Source organism: Mus caroli, chromosome 18, assembly GCF_900094665.2.
Source record: "Mus caroli chromosome 18, CAROLI_EIJ_v1.1, whole genome shotgun sequence".
Lineage (NCBI taxonomy): Eukaryota > Metazoa > Chordata > Mammalia > Rodentia > Muridae > Mus > Mus caroli.
In genome coordinates, this window is record NC_034587.1 from 54,829,796 (window position 1) to 54,851,084 (window position 21,289).

Below are 21,289 nucleotides of genomic sequence, written 5' to 3' on the forward strand. Positions count from 1 at the left end.
TTGAATTCATTCGACATCCCTTCCTTTCTCTTTCCCCCTTTCAAATCTTCATTCTCCATTCCTGATTTTCTTTTCCTCCTGGACAACTCCAATGACCTGACAGTAGCTTCTGTATGTGCTCTCATAAAACACGGTTTTTAATGTGTCCATTAAAAATTTCAGTAAATTACATTGTTGTCACGTATCTGAGATTTAGTGTCTAAGCATGCTTGCTCTTTGGACAAACTGTGCATGAATTCTATGATATCCAAGTGTTTATAATTCTTGTTTGTTTTGAGATGAGGTTATATCCTGCAGCATAGGCTAGACTCTAATACACAATCCTCCTGCCTCAGCTTCTTGATGGCTTGGATTGCATTTAAAAACATCTGTACAGTTTATTAAATTGGTTTCTTAATCTGTATCACCACAAATCTTACCCACATCTGTCAAAGAGTCAGTGTGTTAATATCTTCGGCATATGAAGCCAGACAAATTTATGGTTTGTAGGTTCTTCAGAAGTTAAGGTCATTGTTGTTTATTATCTGCATTCAGCTGATCCTTTTTAATGTTTTAAAATAGTTTTTAAAATAGAGTTTATAGAAGAGCAAATCTATACTGAAAAAACTCATTGATTATTTTAGTAAGGACTTAGTCACTACTCATGCAGATATTTACTACCTCCTTTCTTGGTTTTGCACTCAAATTGTCCTATTATAGTTCATTGTCGAGAGTTGAAATATTCAACTTTATGTGATTCTATTTATTTCACTTAGCTTTCACTTACCAACGCAACCCACGCCAGTGGGGTTCAGCTGGAAGTCAGGCGGGCAGTTACACTCATAGCGACCAGGCGTGTTCACACATAGGCCATTGACACAGTTTATGGGGTCTGCACACTCATCAATATCTGTGAACATTCCAGATGCCTGTGTTAACATCTTTACTTCCATAGACAAAGTGCTATTCCAAGAAACTGAGTGGACCTCTTTCCCACATAACTAAAGGTCACTGTGAAGGACCCAGCTAACTGAAGACTAAGATTCATCCTAAACACAAAATAGGTTCTGCAATGGTAAGGATTTAATGGATGCTTGGTGCATCTCTGTCTCTCTGTCTCTGTCTCTCTGTCTCTGTCTCTGTCTGTCTCTGTCTCTGTGTGTGTGTGTGTGTGTGTGTTTGCAGAATGTAGGGAGGCAGGAGACAACAGTATTATACTATATAGTCCTGGCTCACTTGAAATTCACTATGTAGAAAGTCCTGGAACTCATAGAAAATTATGATATTTTCAACAATGTCATTTAATATCCTAATATATAACCGATAACTAAAAGTTGCAATTCTGAGGAAGAAATTTAATTGCTCCACAGGTCCAGAATCACTATTCAGCCCATATAGAAGTTCACTGAGAGGCACAGACCATGGTCCTAGTTAATTTTGGTATGTGATGACTTTTAACTGCAGGTTGTTTATAGTAAATTTTATAAAAAAAATAAGAAATGTGATATATACGTACAAATTCACATACACACATATGTGGTTACTGTTTTTGTTTTAAATAATGAAGCTGCTTATCTAAACACAAATGCGTTTCAGTGTAGAAGGTGAATATACCAGAGTGTACTTTTCTCTTTTGGACACATGCACAGCCTAATGTACAGATGTTTCCGGAAAACTCTGAGGAGTTTATATGTTTAGCATGGAGTACTGGTGCCAAGCAATGAAACGCAGTTGATCCTGGCTGTCGTCACCTGTACAGTTTCCTCCTGTCCTGTCCAGTTCATAACCATCATCGCAGATACAGTGAAACATCCCGGGCAAGTTGTTACAGGTTCCAAAGACACAGATATTTTGGAAGGAGCATTCATCAATATCTGAAGACAAAAAAGAAAGAAAAAGAAGAAAAGGAAAAAATAAGGTAAGGTCACCACTGGTTTACAAAGATATTTAAAGATTTTGATATGTAACAATGCATTTTCTAAGTTCTTGGATATTTATAAGAAGTAACACTTTTCTCTGTTGTTTTTTCCTTAGATAAATAGTATAAATTGTAAATATATCTTATGCATAGGATAAGAAAGGGATAAAACAAGCACTATTTTGGCCCAGTGGGTATCTTATACTTTGCCCCTGCTGCAGTGTTAAGGACCTAACAGAGAGATTCTCACATGCTAGGCAAGTGCTTTATCACTGAGCTACACCCCAGACCTGTACGTCTAATATTATAACTGTCTGGATTACTATATACTCAAATAGAAAGAACTAGCTTAGACAGTATTAGCAAAATACACAAATTAAATGCAAACCCATCAAATGAGTGAAGTTTTCAAAGGCAAAAACAAATGAAAGATTCTACATAATTAAAGCAAATAGTACACATTTTGTAATTGGCAAATTGAAATATGAAATTACATAACACTTAATATTAAGTACATTGGTAAAAGGTCTTTAATACTTTAAATTTTAATTTATTTTATACTCTGACCTATCACCACAAAATCATTTATAAACACTTAGAGAAGAACACTGCTCCCTATACCATGAAATAACTCAGTTCAGTTCACTACCCATAAATACCTACATATTTTCTTAACATACCTCTCGTAACAGAGCTGGAGAGGTGGCTCGGCAGTCAAGACTCCACTGTTCTTCTAGAGGACCTGAGTTTAGTTCCTAGCGGCCACCCTGAGTGACTCATGATTACCTGTAAGTCCAGCTTCAGGGATTTGACTCCCTCTTCTGGGCTCCACAGACACCCACACTCTCATGCACACACACCACCCTGTTCCACCACCACACAGAGCCATGTAATCAGAGATAAAAATATAAGATGTATATTTCCACTAAAACCAGCAATTCAGCCAATAAAGCTATTTCCATGAGGCTGAAGCCCAAGGTCAATACATGTGAAGTTATCACTCTTACGTGCATGCCGCAAAGGCACAGTACAGTGCAGAAACAGAGCGGTAGAAATAATGTGTTTGTGCTCACGGGCAGAGATTTTAATACGTAAACTGCTCCGTAGCCGAGAGAACGCAGCCCACCCATGACATTTTAGTCTAGATTAGAAAAGTCATCCTTTTCTAAGGAAATGATTCTTTACAAATGATTTTTAAATATTACATTTATTTAGACAGGAAGTGTGTGTGTGTGTGTGTGCATGTGTGTCCGTGTGTGTGTTTGTGTGTGTGCATGCACATGCATGTGCATGCATGGCTTGTGTACAGGGGCGAGAGGATGATTTGTGAAAGTCAGCTCTCTCCTTCCACCATGCGGCTCCCGGGGACAGATCTCGTCCCATCAGCCTTGCTGGCAAGCACTTTACTTGCTGAGCATTTTTCAAGTTGCACCGAAAAGCCATTTCACACTGCTATCTTGAAACATTTGTATCTCAACCTTAAAAGGGTCTTCTGGTCATTTAATATAGTCACCCTAATTTGTTTCAACTATCTTAGGTTTAAGGTGCTTTATCTCTGAGCTGAGGTGAACAAGTCCTTGATGGACTTGTGAGGCTCCTAGTCTCAGACACACACACTGTAGACTCAAACATGAAAGGAAATGCCCGAAACAAGCTACTTAGACTTTGCTGACTGTGATAAACACTGACTGCCAAAGCAGGCAATAGTTGATCACCACTTAAAAACTAAAGAGGCATGTCACATGTCATTCAAAGAGTGACACAAAACGAAAAAAGGAAATTATTTTGAAGGGGGAGTACGAGGAGGAGGAGGAAGAGGGGAAGAGAGGGAGAAAGAGGAGGGAGGGGAGGAGAGGGGGGAGAGGAGGAAGGGGAGGAAGGAGAGGAGGAAGGGGAGGAGGAGGAGAAGAAGATGGGGCCAAACTTTCAACTACTGGCTCTTGGCCAGAAAAAATTTATAAGAGATGAAAGCCAGCCTTCCTCATTACTCATTCCACAAAATAATCCATGCTTAAACGAGTAGCTTTTATATGTGCAACATGTGCCATGCAGTCTGCTTCCAGGTGGAGGCCGTTCCAGCCCCTTTCGTGGTTTCTTTCACTGTAGCTAATCCAACTGGAAAGTGAACTGGAAGCATGGTGACCCACCTTGGCAGGACCTGCTGTCTGAGGCTGGGGTGAAGCCCATCTCACACTCGCAGCGGTAAGCTCCGGGGACATTCAGGCACTGGCCGTTCTCACAAAGGTTTGTGTTTTCCGCACACTCGTCAACATCTGCCGAATAAAAAGACATCTCCGTTAAGTTCCAGGTTTCGCCACACATTTTCCCTTTTTCCTGATGAAATCGGTCTTAGTGGCTAGAGCTGGTGTTCATTAATATGAAGCAATGGTTAGCCCCATTCACTAGATTTGGGATGTGTGGCCTGAGATCAGAGATCCATAACTTGCATTCAGAACACTCAGCTAGAATATATATTGATGGGGTTTCTCTTGGTTCTTCTTCATACCCACGGATGAATCAGTATTAAAGCAATATTAGTAGACGTGACCAAGAGCTCTGGAATTATGTTCATCCGAAAGCACAGCAGTGCCCCTTCCTGGCTTTCCTTGCTGACGTGGCACAAAGGAAGTCAGAGATACCATAGAAGCAGCGTTTCTTTTCTATTCCTAACATCTGATTAAAATGACACAGGCAGACACTTTTCATAGACCTGCCCGATGACTTACTTAACTCTCTGAAGCAGCAAAGAGGAGGAGGACAGAGACCAGTGTTTACTGAGCCAGGTGAAGTGGCTGTTACCTGGTGAGTGGCTTTCATCCAAGCTGACAGAAGCCAACAGCAGAGCTGCAAGGGTCCCCCTGAACCCTATTGTGCTTGCAGATGTGTTTGCCATCAAAACCATCCTTTCTTTGGTACTACAGCACATACAAAGCCCAGAAAATACAAAATGGCCAGTGCTTTAAAGAGAAGGAGTACCAGATAAACACACTTTCTTAAAAGGGGACCCTGAGACTGATGAGTTTAGCACACTGTGTGGATAGTTACAGATGTAGTTTCATAATTGTGAGGTTGAAGTGTGAATGATCAGCTCACAAAGCAAAAGTAATTTTCTTGCCTGAAAGGATGACCTAGTCTCATATATGAATGTAATGAGACAACATTTCACCATTGAGCCCTGGGGAGGGGCAGGAGTGAAATCTCCATCAGTATGGTTTCCTATGTTCTTCGCGCTTCTTAGTCCTTTCAAAACTGTGAGGACAGCTAGGGGAACTCCAAGGGGAGAAGCGGCAGCTTGGGTGACTTACCTTTGATGTGTGACATTACATATCCCATCTTCAAGAGCTGAGAAGTTCCCTGGACCACCCACTCAGTGATAAGAAGTGCTGCTAAGGTCACTATTCCTATTTTAACACAAGAAGAGCTGAAGCCACACAGGCTACTCATGAGCTGAGGTTGATAGCAGGGAAAGCCTGGAGATACTGTGAACCCAGGCGGTGTTATCCAAAGCCTGCATTTTCCTGACCATTACTTTATAAAGGAGTAATAGACAATGACAGTCATTAACAGAACAGGAGGTGATATATGCCATTACTTTAAAACATCCACCAGTGTCACGGAAACCTTTTTAGGCTTCTGTGTTTAATGGATAAGAAAGGGTATGTGCCCATTCATGGGTTAAGCATAAACTCCAAAACAGCCACTTTGGTCTTCTTTATGGGTTTTCTTCACACAAGGAGAGCACATTTGGTGTTCTGAGATGGACACGTGGGAGCTCAGCCTGTCACTCACCTGAGCAAGTAAAGCCATCTCCCGTGAAACCCTCCGAGCAGGCGCACCGGTAGGAGCCTGGGGTGTTGACACACTGGGCGTTTATGCTGCACTGGTGGGTTCCATTCGCGCACTCATCCAGATCTGTGTGGCAAGCGAGCACAACCAAGAGGATCAGAGATGAAGATGGCACAGGCTAATGCAGGGGAAGGGTTTGGCTTGTGGAGATTATAAGCCAGTCCAAACAGACTTTGGTTTGGTTTATCTGGAAGGGCACTAAGATTTTAGGTTCACAATCCAAAACGTTCACGTCCTAACTGTGGCCCCGGGTGCTGATTCTAGCATTGTTGGAAGTATTTAAGGAAAACTGGAGTCGGATTTCACTCGACCTATTGTTGCTTCTACTGTTGGTTCCTCTGTGGCCGGAAGAGGGTTTGCTTAAGACAACAATGATCTTCACAGGAGAGAATCAACATATAGTTTCAAGTTTATTTTGTAAGAAGGGAAGCGAGCCGTAGTTCTTGATCGCATGGGACTACCAGAAAAGATGGGTGTCAAATACAAAGAAGAAAGGATTACATGTTTTTCTATGTACTATTAAGGTTACAGCAGGGCTGGAGAGACGGCTCAGGGGTTAAGAGCACTGTCTGCTCTTCCAGAGGTCCTGAGTTCAAATCCCAGCAACCACATGGTGGCTTACAACCATCTATAATGGGATCTGATGCCCTCTTCTGGTGTGTCTTCATCTGAAGATGGCTACAGTGTAGGCATCTACATGAAATAAATAGATCTTAAAAGAAAAGGAAAAGAGGGTTACAGGAACAACCCAATCTGACTCACAGGGAACCAGTGAGGCCCTCGGAAGAAGCACCTTTAATCAGCCTCAGGCCCCCTCCTCCAAGGATGAGCAAGGCCGACCTCAGTGGGCAGAAGGAGAGAAGAGTGCCTCTCACAGAGAGCAGAGCACACAGGGCCACTAAAGAGGGAAGGTACAGGGTGTGGCATTCTGGCATCTGGAGAGGCAAGGTGCTGTACACGGGCCAGGGCAGTGGCAGCTGAAGCCAGAAAAGGCTTCGGCGGCGGCTTGGAAACTGGGATGGTTTCTCCTAGAGTTAAAGAGTTGAATGGGAACTATGAGAAGAGGTTTAAGGGTTCTGCCACCTTAAATATTTGAAGAGTAAGTTGCAGGAGGATCATGGAGTGAATATGGGGGGAGGGAGAGGGGAGGACAGAGGAGGAAAGGGAGTGAGAAGAAGAGGGATGGGGTGAGGGTCTAGAGGGAAGGGGGCAGGAGGAGAGGGGACAGAGCAGGTAGAGGGAGCAAGGGGAGGGGAAACAAACGGCTAAGCACAGGATGAAGACAGAAAGGAAAAATGGGCATAGGAGCACAAGTGCCTGAACCCTGTAATCTCGTCATGCGGCAGGCAGTCATGTGATCAGTTGGCCAGACTGACGGATTGCCAGGAAGAACATAAATGGGAACAAATAGCAACAGCAACAACAACAACAACTAGCAGGCACATAGGACAGGCATGGAAATGGGCTTCCATTAGCCTCTGGGGAAAGCAGACACAGGGTGTTACACAGCAAAGTCATTTGGAAACTAGGATGATACATATTCTGCAAATTGGCTTTAAATATCTGACACGTATGAAACACTTGGCAGGATTGGCAGGTTTTATTCAAGTTAATTCACATTATCGGTGAGAGATATTAAGGGTTCCTGTTTTAATCCTCACTGTGGGCCCATAAGCTTTTACTGCGACGTCGTCAGTCATGGGGAGGTCAGTTCGGATGGCTTTCTTTGACCTGGGTAATTGTTACCACCTGGAAATGTCCTTTACTATAAGAGCGTATTAAAAAGTTCTATGAATGGCACACAGGGAATAATCCAGTCCTCTGCCTTGGGGCTCTGCACTATTTTTAGGCTTTCAGCCCAAGAATTACAGAACTCGGGAGAAAAAGATTTCCCTAGTCTTCCTTTTCAAGTAAGACTTCTTGGAATTCAAGAAAAATCTTCAGCATTGTCTGCAAAGGTGATCCTTTCTGCTAAGAACCTTCGGCTTGCTCTCATCTCAAGGCCACGTGAGGAACCCCTCTGTGTTCCCCACTTACTTCACTGGCTCTCACTCCACACTGACAGCTCTGTGTAAAGGCTGGGAAAACACACCAGCCATTTTTTTTTTCACGTTACAGCTGTCTAGATCACTAGCTGCACATCAAATAATTTTTACCGAGCAACATGCACGAAGAGGCAGATGCCAAAGCACTCTGTTGTGATTTGACCATTTATATTAAAGCTGAGGAAACACTCCGGCAGGAATGATCCCCAGGACCAAAGAGAGATTTGATTTATGGGGGAATAAAGGGACAGTGGGCAGTTGTGTCCCTGCGGGAGGCATGTGGGTTAACAAATGAGCGAAGAACGGTCAGTAAGGACACTGGCCCTTCCAGGAGGGTCTTTCTGCCTGCAAACTCACCAATGCATTTGATGCCATTTCCCACCCAGCCTTCTCTGCAGCTGCACTTGAAGCTTCCAGGGACATTCAGACATGAGGCGTGCATGTCGCAGTTATGGGCGCCAATCTCACACTCGTCCACGTCTGAGAAACCAGGGTGAAAAAGAAAAAGATAAAGAAGATGAAGCATGAGCTGGTTAATTCTGCTTCCGAGTATGTTTCTGAGAAGACAACCATTTAGGATAAACATGAGACGGTACAGAGAAAGCTCTAAGACTGCTTACTGTCTTTAACTCTTTTTTTTTTTTTTTTTAATTTCAGCAAGATCTGTAACTTCATGATCGTGAGCAAACAAGCCCTTCGTCACAGGAACTTGCTAGCCACTTCCTCCTGGAATGAGAAAGTGCAGCTGTCGTGCCCTGTGGATCTGAGTGTCAGCCCCCACATGTTACAAAGGCTGTGGGAAGAATATGGAGGCACATATTTCAGGAGGGATTTTGAGAAGGACTGTGCTGCTGTTCCTTTCTATTAATATTTCTTTTTTTTGATTTTTAATATTTTTATTACATATTTTCCTCAATTATATTTCCAATGCTATCCCAAAAGTCCCCCATAGAGCCCCCCACTTCCCTACCCACCCATTCCCATTCTTTTGGCCCTGGCATTCCCCTATATTGGGGCATATAAAGTTTGCAAGTCCAATGGGCCTCTCTTTCCATTGATGGCCGACTAGGCCATCTTTCGATACATATGCAGCTAGAGACAAGAGCTCCGGGGTTCTGGTTAGTACATCATGTTGTTCCAACAATAGGGTTGCAGATCCCTTTAGCTCCTTGGGTACTTTCTCTAGCTTCTCCATTGGGAGCCCTGTGATACATCCAATAGCTGACTGTGAACATCCACTCCTGTGTTTGCTAGGCCCCGGCATCGTCTCACAAGAGACAGCTATATTTGGGTCCTTTCAGCAAAATCTTGCTAGTGTATGCAATGGTGTCAGCGTTTAGAAGCTGATTATGGGACGGATCCCTGGATACAGCAGTCTCTAAATGGTCCATCCTTTCATCACAGCTACGAACTTTGTCTCTGTAACTCCTTCCCTGGGTGTTTTGTTCCCAATTCTAAGAAGGTGCACAGTGTCCACACTTTGGTCTTCATTCTTCTTGAGTTTCATGCGTTTATCAAATTGTATCTTATATCTTGGTTATCCTAAGTTTTGGGCTAATATCCACTTATCANTGAATACATATTGTGTGAGTTCTTTTGTGATTGTGTTACTTCACTCAAGATGATGCCCTCNAGGTCCATCCATTTGGNTAGGAATTTCATNAATTCATTCNTTTTAATAGCNGAGTAGTACTCCATTGTGTAAATGTACCATAATTTCTGTATCCATTCCTCTGTTGAGGGACATCTGGGTTCTTTNCAGCTTCTGGCTATTATAAATAGGGCTGCTATGAACATAGTGGAGCATGTGTCCTTTTTACCGGTTGGGACATTCTCACGTATTTTTCATGAAGATAAGGATGACATTTTAGAAAAAAGCCACCCTTCATTTTAAAAGTCACAACAACCCTAACGTGGTTCAGTGGTACAGTGCTTGCTTAGCATGGGTGAGCATCTAGGTTAAATTTCCAGGTCCGCACACACAAATCGAGACTATATATCTAGAGGTTTCATAAACAGTCGCGTATGTGTATGCTTTTGTTTGTTTGTTTTCCTCTTTCTTATCTGAGAATATGTCAAGAATGTTCTCTATTGATGTGATTTGGAAGATGACCACTGCTTTCCAGTATGTGTTTATGTTCATAATAATTCTGCAGAAATACACATGTGTGATCTATTGAGGTATGCACAGTCATGTGACCCATGTGTGATCTATTGAGGTATGCACAGTCATGTGACACATGTGTGATCTATTGAGGTATGCACAGTCATGTGACCCATGTGTGATCTATTCAGGTATGTACAGTCATGTGCAGCCTAATTGATACTTTGATCAGTGACAGACCAAGGGACAGCACAATGGCCTCCTAAGCTTACATTGCCTTGGCATGCAGCCATGCTTGAATAAGTATGCGTTTTGATGGTAACATGGTGATAAACTCATCTAAGGACCCATTTCTTGCAATGTATCCCTACTGCAAAGCAATACACAGTTGGGTGAATGTATGCACACATAGCATACGCACTCATACAAGCCATGTAGATTCGGTCCCCCCAAAGCTTTCTAGAGTGTGATTTGTATGTTCTAACAGCTCACTGACTACAAGCTGCCGCTGCCGAATGGACACTGCCGAATGGCTTCTATCCTCTTTTTTTTGGTAAGGATCACACGACAGACCTGCCCTCATCATCTACCTTTTCCTGGATGGTCAGCTAAAAGGTTTGCGATACCCTGAGCTCCTTACTGATGCCTTGAGCTAAATCCCATAAAGGTCCTTGAAGTGAGCATGCCAGGGACAAGCAGCTCACACCTCAATTGACATCTCCTAGTCCCATCTGTACAAGAGGGGTGAAACTAAAGAGTTAAAAAAAAAGAAGACAGAAGATAAATCTCGTGGAGTGAACCACCGCAGTGAAAAGGGAGGTAATGTGAGGGGGGGGGGAGGGAGGGAGAAAGGGGAGAGGAGATGAGAAACCATTGAAGTAAGGCAATAAAAGTCCAAATAGAACTAGGATGTTTTATCAGTTTAACATTACAAGTCAACTGAAAATTTGGATCTAGCCACTGGTTTTCTCAACCTGTGGTTCATGACCCCTCGGGCATCGGAATGACTCTTTCGTAGGAGTCGCCTAAGACACTGGGAAACACAGATATTTATTTACATCACAATTCATAACAGTAGCAAAACATTGCAATTATATGAGGTAGCAACAAAAAAAATGTATGGTTGGGAGTCACCAAGACATGAGGAGCTGTATTAAAGGGCTGCAGCTTCAGGAAGGCTGGGGACCGCTGCTTTCATTTCCTACTTTACAAGGGTCCTCCATTTGGGCTGCCATCAAGCCAAGAAACTGAATGATGTTGCAAGATCTACCAGAAGCAGGGCAGGTTCACTACTCCTTCCTCCCTGCAGGGTGGCTCAGGCGGTGGGCACCTCAGAGACAGTGAATGGCATAGCTAAGAGGCAGTTACTCCTCACACTGGCAGGTGTTTCCTGGTTGACTGGGTCCTGGGATGTTGAATGCTGGAATGATGTTAGCCTGTGAAGCCCCTGAGGCTGAAGCCAGGCGGGCATGGGTGGGATCCTACCTGTGCATCCCGTGGTCCCCTTCTTCACTGAGTAGCCCAGCTGGCAATGGCAAATGAAAGAGCCCTTCGTGTTCTCACATTCCCCAAACATGCAGATGTTGGGATTCAGGTCGCACTCATTCACATCTGGAAAAAACGCATTGTGTCGTCCAGTTACCTTGTCTCTATCACCGTAATTTAAAAACCACCTTTTAAACTGAATGTTAGCACAGGGCTGCAATGAACCGACAAAATGCAAAATACAATTCACTTGAAACATTCATCTTACAGGGCAAACTAACTATGTGTCTTTAAGGATTTCCAAAATAATTCTTCCTTCTCAGATTTTGCAGTTCTGGCAAAATGGCTTGGAATTTCAAAGTAACACTGAGAAAGCCTTCTCACCATGTTTACATGTGTTCCTGTATGTATCAAATCATCATTTGCTTGGGAGGAGTGCTGTGTGTGTAAGTGCTGCATGTAAGGTGGTTAACACATGCACGGATTCATGCTGTGGTTACTTGCACAAGACCTGCACAAGTCCGAGGGTGTGGCCATTGGTAGGATTCCTGAACTCCAGTGGATGTCCCTACACCCATGCACATATGGACAGCACAAACTGGACTCAGAGGCCAAAGGCAAACAGACAAGGTTGGGAGGGAGACATGTTTGAAGAGATATGGGAAGAGATGGAGATGGGGTAAATTCCACTCTGTGTGAAGGTCTCAAGGAGAAAGAACAATAAAAAGGAAATTATCATTGGTTTCCAATACCCACCGATGCACGTCTTCATGTCCATCGAAGCCATGAAGCCATCATAACAGAGACAGCGATACTCCCCGGGAATGTTGGTACACTGGCCGCCATCACAGATATCAGGGTTATTTTCACACTCATCAATATCTGATGACACAAAAGTAGCCTCCGGTCAAAGCAGGAATGGCTTTCATCGGAACCAGATACACTTTCTCCACTCAGCTCGACTGGACAAAGTCTGGAGCCACGTTTGTAGTAGAACAACCATGGAATGCATTTTTTTTTTCAAATCTTGGCCATACCTGCGCATGACCGTCCGTCTGGCATCAGTGCGTACCCCTCGCTGCAGCTGCACTCGTAGCTTCCTTCGGAGTTGGTGCACTGGGTGTCGCAGCCCCCATTCATTATCATACACTCGTCGATATCTGTGCAGACATTACACAAGCGCGTCAAATGCTAAGTCCACACGGATGCGCGGCAACGATCAGTGCGTCTTCTTTTAATTGATGATGGCCTTGCTTTGGGTTTGTCGCCATTTCTATTTGTATTGCTTTAAGATTAAACCTCTATTCTTCCTTAAATCCCCCTTACTTCCTTTCAAGTAGTATTTAGTCTATTGTGTGAGAAGGAACGAGCTCAGAATATCATAGGGATGGCGTATGGAGCACTTCTTTATGGTAGGGTCAGTGAGTTTTCTGCAAAAAACCAACGAACCTTCTGGACCTCTGCTCACATTCATTTATAGTACAAAGGACTCCTGTAAGTGTTAGGATATATTTGGTGAGGAAACTTGGTGGTCGGAGAGATGGGAAATGCAGACTGGAGTAGCCCACAGCCCTTACCTGTACAGCCCTGGCGGTCTGGCGTGGCCTGGTATCCAGGATTGCAAGAGCACTGGTAGGTTCCGATCATGTTCACACATTTGCCATTTCTACAGAGGTTGTCGCTCAAGGAACACTCGTTAATATCTGCGAAAGGCAAACAGAGCCATGCTTTATGCCAGGGCATAATCACAAGAGCCTTTAAGAGCAGGTTTCACCAAAGAGGTGGGCAGCCTGAAGAGGAAACAGGCTAACCTCAGCTATTTAGTGGCTAACCTGGGCTATTCGGTGAAAATGTTAGGCCCTCTATCCACTGACACCAGATCTTTCTCTTGTGTTGGAAGCATTCCCTTCTCTATCTAGAGTTTCTGGAATGGATCTGTAGTGTTTTACTAACCCTTGAAATAGATGTGACACAACTGTGCAGTGTTTAATGTTATTTGATTCTAATTACAATTACATAGCCATGGCAGCTAGTTGTTGCTATGTCAGAGTGCATGGACATAGTGTAGGCCCACAAATGAAGCTTATAACCAGTTTATGGGTTTATACTGTTGTGCCCACATAGTCTCCAAGAGCTGTTTGGGTGCGGCCCTTACAACTTAAACTATCCCGAAGGAAGATACCTGTTCCAGGGAACAGAGGCATGACAATAAGGCCCTCATGTGTGTTTTCACTGAGGTGTTTATGTGACTGCATATGTGGATTTTCAGTCCACAACTCTTAGTTTAAAGCAATTTGGCCTTTACAAGACAAATACCTTCCTTTAAAAAAAAAGTCATGCAAAAATATGTGGAATAAATTAGTAAATTCCTAGAGAACACCCAGAAAATGTCAGACTGATCCATTTGTATATGTGAGATGCTCATCTGAAGGAATGTACGTCAGACCCAGTGACCACAGACAGTAACTGGCTGTAAGAAGAAATTATTTCAGACTCACACAGTTACCTAGACATTATGTTATATAAATTTATGCTTATATTTATCAAGTACACACGTTACAAAGCGTTGATTTTATAATATATATTGCCCTTTTGAAGGGTAAATTTCTTCAGCCATAAGGTTGATGAACGCTAAGTAACAACACAAGTAGATTCAGGCGTGGTTTTCTGAGTCTCTATACTGCAGCATGTCCAGCGATGGCTTCTTCAAATCACCAGTGTAAAATCGTCTTTTGTACTGTTATCAAAATTAAAAAAAACTACTTAAGACTTTAAATCCCTCCTTCTGAAAATGTCTGTTTAGTGTATTACTTAAGGTTCATTTTATGTACCAGTACAGAAATCTATGTGGCTTGTAAATTAATGTGTGTGCACTGAAGGGCTGTGCTCCAAGAGTTCTGAGGAAGAGGTCTCCTGAAGACGATGCCCCCAGGCTACGTCCGTGCTGAACAGCAAGTGTACTAGGACGTGGTAAACACTGTGTGGATTTACAAGGAGCAGCTGGAACGAGGAAATGCCCAAGCACACTCCAGTCACCTCCGGAACTTGGTTCTAGTAGGAGACCTTGAGGAGCCATGAAGCACCAAGGGGGTTCTCATGGTCACACATGGGTGTGAAGAACTGGGTCTACATGTACTCTGACGGAGCAGGGAGAGAACAGGGGATGAACAGGTATATGGACAGGACAACAACTGTCCAGAGAGTGACCTGGCCAGCTTACTCACAACCCCACTGGGATCACGGAACCTATGACCATGCACAGAGGTCTTTCCATGGAAAGCAGCCCAGCGCCCAACATTCTAGAAACCAGACACTGGGAATCCAGATTTCCAGGTTGTTGTGAGCCACAGGACGGCTGCTTTCACTAGAGGTGACTCCTGATTTTCACTCACGGTGCTCACTGGATTTTTTTTTCCGAAGGGGAAAAAACTCACCTACACAGTCCTCACGGGACGGTGACAGCTCGTGTCCCAGTGGGCAGTCACACTGAAAGCTTCCCTCAGTGTTCACGCAGGTGCCACCCCTACAAAGGAGAGGGTTACGTTCACATTCGTCAATGTCTGAAAGGTAAAAACGTGAGATTCATTAAAGCACCCTGAGGAAAATATATTTACACACCTAGTACGGGAGAAGGGCCGTTAGAAGGTAGGTATGTGCCTTAAACATAAAGACAGACCCAATCAGAAGTGGGATAAGCTTTACTTGTTGTTTCAATATAAAAATTAAGTAACTTCTACTGTTATTATAGTAAACTATTGAAAAATGTTCATGTATAAAATAATGGCTGGTGAGAGGTGATCCATATAACTTTTCTCTTATATATCACCATAGACTTGGGTTCATATGTTATTCTCGGTCATTTTAGTGTTTATAGCTTGAATCCAACTACAAAAATAAATTCTTAAAACTCCTGAAGGTTTACAGTTGAGATGTCCAGTCTCTGGCCCTTGGCTGCATGCAGCCCAAGACAGCCAAGAGAGTCCAGCCCAGCTCATTGTAGGGAACAATACCCTGTTGCAATATGAAAAGGCTGGACTCCCTAGAGTGGCAACATCTTATATGTTAAGTCCCATAAGTCACAAGATATAAACACATCATATAGTGACCCAAACATTTTTCAATATCACAACTATAAGACACAGTTCTCATGGAACTGGCAAGGCAGAATACAAATTTGCAGACAGCACAAGGTTATCCATTTTAAAGAAATGCATCCTGGGTAGTCTGTGTGCTGCTTCCAGCTCAGGGAAGGGATTCTGTAGGCCTTTGTGCTTAGCACACACCCTGTCAAGGGTGCTGCCACAGCCCTGAAGGCAGCAGAGGCACAGCAGAAGATGAGCATACAGTTTTTAGGTTCCAGCCCAGCCAGGAGGGTCTGGCTTCGCTTACCCATGCAATTCTTCATCATCATGAAGCCGCTCTCGTAGCCCTCAAAGCACTCGCATTCAAAGCTGCCTGGCGTGTTGACACAGATGCCACTGCCGCAGAGGTCAGGGGAGATCCTGCACTCATCAATGTCTGCCCCCGATTTCAAAAAGAAAAAAGAAAAATACAGAGAGAAATAAGAGAGTGTTGAATGGGGTCTTCTAGGGGAGGGTACTGCACATCCGAGACTTAGGGAAATCAGGGTAGAGAGCAGCAAGAAATGTTCTGAAGAGACAGGGTGGAGGGGACCAGGCCTTCAGCAGGCACATTCCTTTCTCCAACTGTCAAAACTGTCATGGTCAACCGGCAGCTGGGGCCTGCGGGTCTTTAAATTCTGAAATGTGGCCTTCTCTTTGTGGCTTAGATGTAGTAATAGAGAAGAGATCCCGCCACTCCCTTGTGGTCTACGTGAGGAGGCAGTGTGCTCACATGGGAGGAAGCCATAGCAAGGCATGGAGAGTGTTCATTCTGCTACCCCAGCCAAGGGTGGGAGCATGTGGACCTGGGACACTGATGCTGAGCAGGGCTGCCTGGCAGGACACAGAGAGGTAGCCTCCAAGGCAGCCACAGCACACTCCTTCAGTCAGAGAGCGTGTGGACACAGCAGGGCCCTGGGATGAACCTGTAATGCGATCTGTGTCACAGTCGGATGAGAAGTGCTTACCTATCTGACTTTCTAAAAATAAAGGAAAATTATGTGCTCCTATTTTGCTATGTTTGTTATATTACTGTTAGAATCATTAATAGTGTGTGGGCACTCTCAGAAAGTTTGGAGAGACCTCTCACACCTATAACATATTTTCTCAGAAAGTTTGGAGAGACCTCTCACACCTGTAACATATTTTCAGTACAGAGATTGAATGTACACAAAAGATATTTAAGAAAATAGGAGTCATATTTTTTAAAGTAACAATTAAATAAATGTGTCTGCCACTATCTTGTTTCATTTTAAAATATTTATTGATTTATTAAGGCGGGGTCTTACTGTGTCTCAGACTGGCCTGGAACGTCCTACATACATGAGGAACTACATACATGAGATCCACCTGCCTCTCCCTGCCAAATGCTGAATTAAAGACACATGCTGGCACACCAGGCTCATTGTCTCTTGGTGAACTGAAATCGAAGTCTTTTTGTATAGGCTATCAATGGGCAACTTGCACATTTGGTGGGATCAGTCACAGTTCCTACTTTCCATTTTTACTGTTTTCCCCCAGTTATCAGCCATACCCAGAACACCAAAGTGCTTTCTCTTAAACAAAAACCTCACTGACACAATTGGCCCATCAATTTCTGGTGGCTGCCATTCAGCATCCTCAGGGGAACAGAATAAAGCCTGTGATAAGCAGGGGACAGTTTCGGTAAATGTAAAGTGGTGGGAGCACCACGTGGTAGAATGACAGGCTTTATGACAAGGTGCCTGAGGACAGCCCAGTCCTTCATCTTCTGGGGATTTAGAAAATTCAACCATTTTCTTTATCTTTGTCTTCTTATCTATAGCAGAGCTCATCTCTACCATGAAGGGAGGCAAGCACAGGAACAGTGGCACATACACACCGCTGCACATAGACCTACAAGCCATCCTCTCTGCTACAAGCCATCCTCTGCTACAAGCCATCCTCTGCTACGAGTTTTGAAAGGCAAGGCTTTCGAACTGAGCCTGAAGGTTGTATGAAATTCTAACTTTCAAGAGGTGTAATAACTAGACAAGCAGCGACAAGCACACAGAAGAGTGGCGACTGGTTTTTCCAGAAGCCAACGGTTGCTGAGCGGTTGGCTGCAGAGGCTGACAATGTAGGCAGGATGGTCCTGATTACCCAGAATGCCACCTGCTAACAAGAATGGGAGCCAATAGCATTGGAAGGGATTTGTTCTCTGTTCTTAAACAAGGCAGTGCTACTAATAACCGGCTCCTGTTGTGGAAGGTGCTTGTTTCTGAGATTAAGAAACTTGTCTAATTGCACATTACAAGCAAGAGCTAAGGCTAGAGCTGGAAGAGCCTCAACTGCTTTGCCTATGCAGGTCCAGGATGGCTGGGTCAAAAATGGCATTTTTTGAGGGGCAGGCTGATAAAATATCTTGGCGTGACTCTAACTAAGGAAGTGAAAGATCTGTATAATAAAAACTTCAAGTCTCTGAAGAAAGAAATTATAGTAGATCTCAGAAGATGGAAAGATCTCCCATGCTCATGGATTGGCAGGATCAACATTGTAAAAATGGCTATCTTGCCAAAAGTAATCTACAGATTCAATGCAATCCCCANCAAAATTCCAANTCAATTCTTCAANGAATTAGNAAGNGCAATCTGCAAATTCATCTGGAATAACAAAAAACCTAGGATAGCAAAAACTCTTCTCAAGGATAAAAGAACCTCTGGTGGAATCACCATGCCAGACCTAAAGCTTTACTACAGAGCAATTGTGAAAACTCTCATGGTTGCAAAAATGAAGGATTTGGCTGTGGAAATTCAATAGATGAGAAGGCACTGGTATGTCTGCCAGATAGCAGCGACTGAAATGTAGACAAAGGTCTATCAGGAAAGACTCTCTTCTTCCTGTATTCCTGGGGTACAAAGCTGGCAGAATGCTCTCAGATGTCACCTGAGATGTTACCTTAGGCTGTGGTCAAGATGCTTCATCAACTGTCACAACTGTGAAATGAATAGCTGGCTAAGAAGAGGGTACGGGTTGGGAGGCAGGAAGCAGGAGAATAGGCAGAGATGGGGGCAAGGGCAGGCAGGGGAGCCGGGGCTGAGGAATTTCCTTTAATGTGTGCAAAAGGGAGATGGAAGAGGGGACAAGATAGGGTGAATAATCAAGGCTACAGAGACTTATCCTGTAGCAGGAGTGGAGAGGACTGGAGAGACAGGAGTTCACTTCAAACAGGGAGAACCTGTGGCTCTCTGACACTGGAGGAGGGGCGAGAGTGGAAGAGGGACTTCCATGAGAACAGGATGCCTGGGAACAGTCATGAAGAAAGGAGAGCTATGAAGGTATGTCAATAGTTCAGAGGCACAGAGATGTTTCAAAAGCTCTGGGAAGCTAAAGTGGGAGTTTGCTAAGCAGTAGTGAGGGCCCTGCTGGAATGTTGGCATTCCAGGACAGATGCTGATGATGGTGAGGGGGATGAAGGCTTAGGGGCAGAGCAGCAAGACAAAGCAGAACTGAAATACCCAGGCCTAGCCCAGGCTGTGCAGCCTCAGGAAGCAGGCAAGAGAGACATTTTAATGGGCACGCTGAAAAAGGGCCAGGTGAGAGGTCAGAAAAGGGGAACGTCTACCCCTGGACATTCCATACACGGATGCTGGCAACTCTGTACAGAAATTCCTGGCAACACTGGTCAAGCATTTGCAATAAATTGCCTGTCGTCAAACAGAAACCTTCCTAAATTCATCTCTTTTCAATCCAAAGTGGGTAAGAATCTGTCTGCAGGTGAGGAAAAGAAGTGGAAACATGTCTCTAACTAACTAAAACAATTCCTGGCAGAGTCTTCAAATATGATATAGCAGGCACAGGCTCTTAGTGGCTCTATACTTTAGTACTCATACATTTTGAAGATCATTATTTTTACATACAAATAACTGCGTTTTGTGCTGTTTTGTAGCGCTCTAAGTTATTTGGAGATCTGGCTTTAAAGTCCAACGGGGGGAGGGGAGAAAAAGGGGAAGGGGGAGAAGGGGAGGGGGGAGGGGGAGGGGGAGGGAGAGAGGGAGAAGGGGAGGGGGAGGGGGAGAGGTGTTTTACGTTCTCACCAAGAAGATGGACTTTTGAAGGCAGATTATTCAAGCAAGAGAGCTAGGGGTTCATTCATAGAGAAAAATAATCTTACCGGTACAGTTTCTCTCCTCCATGTCCAGGGCGAAGCCATTATTGCAACGGCACTTGAAGCTTCCAATTGTGTTTCTGCACTTCCCATAGGTGCACATCCCAGGAAAGGCTTTGCACTCGTTGATATCTGTAAGCAGAGGGAAGGACGACTGGGGAGATGGTCGACAGGGGATGAGCACCTCCATCACTTCGACTTACAACCTGATTGCCATACACAGTAACCACGCACCCATCGACAGGGGCAGCTCCCCGGGTTGGCAACGACTACAGAGATGGCACAGGGCAGTGTCCACCATAGGAGAGAGTCTCCACCATCACCCGAGTCTTGCTCCCGTCTATCTGGCTGTTGCTTACACAGATAAGTGGAGACAGAGATCTCTCTGCTGCTGAGGTAGTAGGCAGAGTGGCCTCTCCTCAAGCTATGTCAAAAGAAAAGTCCAAGGACAGAAAGAGAGACAGAATGATCACTGTTGTGTTTCCCAGCTTTGTATCCACACCACTTTGTCCATGTCATTTATAGTTTTGGACCTTAGGTTGGCCACCAATGATATGTTGAAAACTTAACCAATGCTCAGAGAGCGTAGAGGGTGCCCAGTGACTATGGCGGGTCGGAGACCAGCTTGTACTTACCTTTGTAAAATGGACGCCCAGTGAGGATGTCCCCTCTGTTAGCAAAGCCCGGGCCCCGCGGGCACAGGGTCTCATATTCCTTGGTGCCAGGCTTAGGACATTCTTCACACTCTGTACCCCAAGCTGCCCCAACTGCACAGCAGCAGGCGTCCATGCGGAACTTCCCAGGGACAGGGTGGATGCACTCGTCCTCATCCCACTTCAGGAAGCAGTGCTCCATACGGATATCTGCATGGAGAGCACATGTGCAGTCTGAGCATGCGCGGGAGCACTCACTGAGCATCCTATCCCTGCTTAGTGCCTCGGAAACTATGGGCTCCACGCTAACACTGTTACATCTCCGAGGACTCTTCCTTCCTCAGTGGCCATGCTGGGTGAAGCGGACTCAAGGAAGCAGTGGATGACGGTGGGCTGGAGACAGACTTGAAGTGAGAGATCAGTTGGTCACCACCTTGAATGGACTCCATGGTAACAGTCATGTAGGGAGAGTGAAGGTGGTCTCTTTAGGAGATTACTTAACTCTCACAAAGAACCCCGAAAAGCTCTTGTGATGGCATGACTCTTCCATGTCCTGGCCCATGATCTCACTTTTACATTTTTCACATCAGAACAGTAATTTCGATGATGGGTTCTTCTTTGTCACAACTTTAAAGTAAATTTGCAGTCTTGTTAGGGTCTAGTTAGTCCTGTTAGGGTCTAGTTAGTTCTGTTAGTGTCTAGTTAGTCCTGTTAGGGCCTAATCAGTCCTATTAGAGTCTAGTTAGTCCTGTTAGGGCCTAGTTAGTCCTGTTAGGACCTAATCAGTCCTGTTAAGGCCTAGTCAGTCCTGTTAGGGCCTAGTCAGTCCTGTTAGAGCCCCATCAGTTCTGTTAAGGTCTATTTAGTCTTGTTAGGGTCTAGTCAGTCTTGTTAGGATCTAATCATAAACAGTAATAGTTGTTGCACCCCATCTGCAACTTACTAGAACAAGATGTTTTTACTTCAACTGGGTTTTGTTCTGTTGTTACGAATTTTGCATTTGAGTTTTTCC

The 21,289-nt window shown here is 44.3% G+C and overlaps 1 protein-coding gene across 2 annotated transcripts in view; it reads right to left on the reverse strand.

The window, feature by feature from the left end:
• Fbn2 (fibrillin 2) overlaps positions 1-21,289 on the reverse strand; it is a 203,252-nt gene that overhangs the window by 49,344 nt on the left and 132,619 nt on the right. For both annotated transcript variants that reach the window (XM_021150431.1, XM_021150433.1), the window contains exons 24-36: positions 20,260-20,487; positions 19,631-19,756; positions 15,767-15,895; positions 14,812-14,937; positions 12,955-13,080; positions 12,415-12,537; positions 12,134-12,259; positions 11,378-11,503; positions 8,146-8,268; positions 5,687-5,809; positions 4,045-4,170; positions 1,731-1,853; positions 767-889 (exon numbers count right to left, since the gene is read on the reverse strand). In XM_021150431.1, coding sequence (XP_021006090.1) covers positions 767-889; positions 1,731-1,853; positions 4,045-4,170; positions 5,687-5,809; positions 8,146-8,268; positions 11,378-11,503; positions 12,134-12,259; positions 12,415-12,537; positions 12,955-13,080; positions 14,812-14,937; positions 15,767-15,895; positions 19,631-19,756; positions 20,260-20,487 — 1,728 coding nt within the window. The remainder of the gene's footprint in view (positions 1-766; positions 890-1,730; positions 1,854-4,044; positions 4,171-5,686; positions 5,810-8,145; positions 8,269-11,377; positions 11,504-12,133; positions 12,260-12,414; positions 12,538-12,954; positions 13,081-14,811; positions 14,938-15,766; positions 15,896-19,630; positions 19,757-20,259; positions 20,488-21,289) is intronic.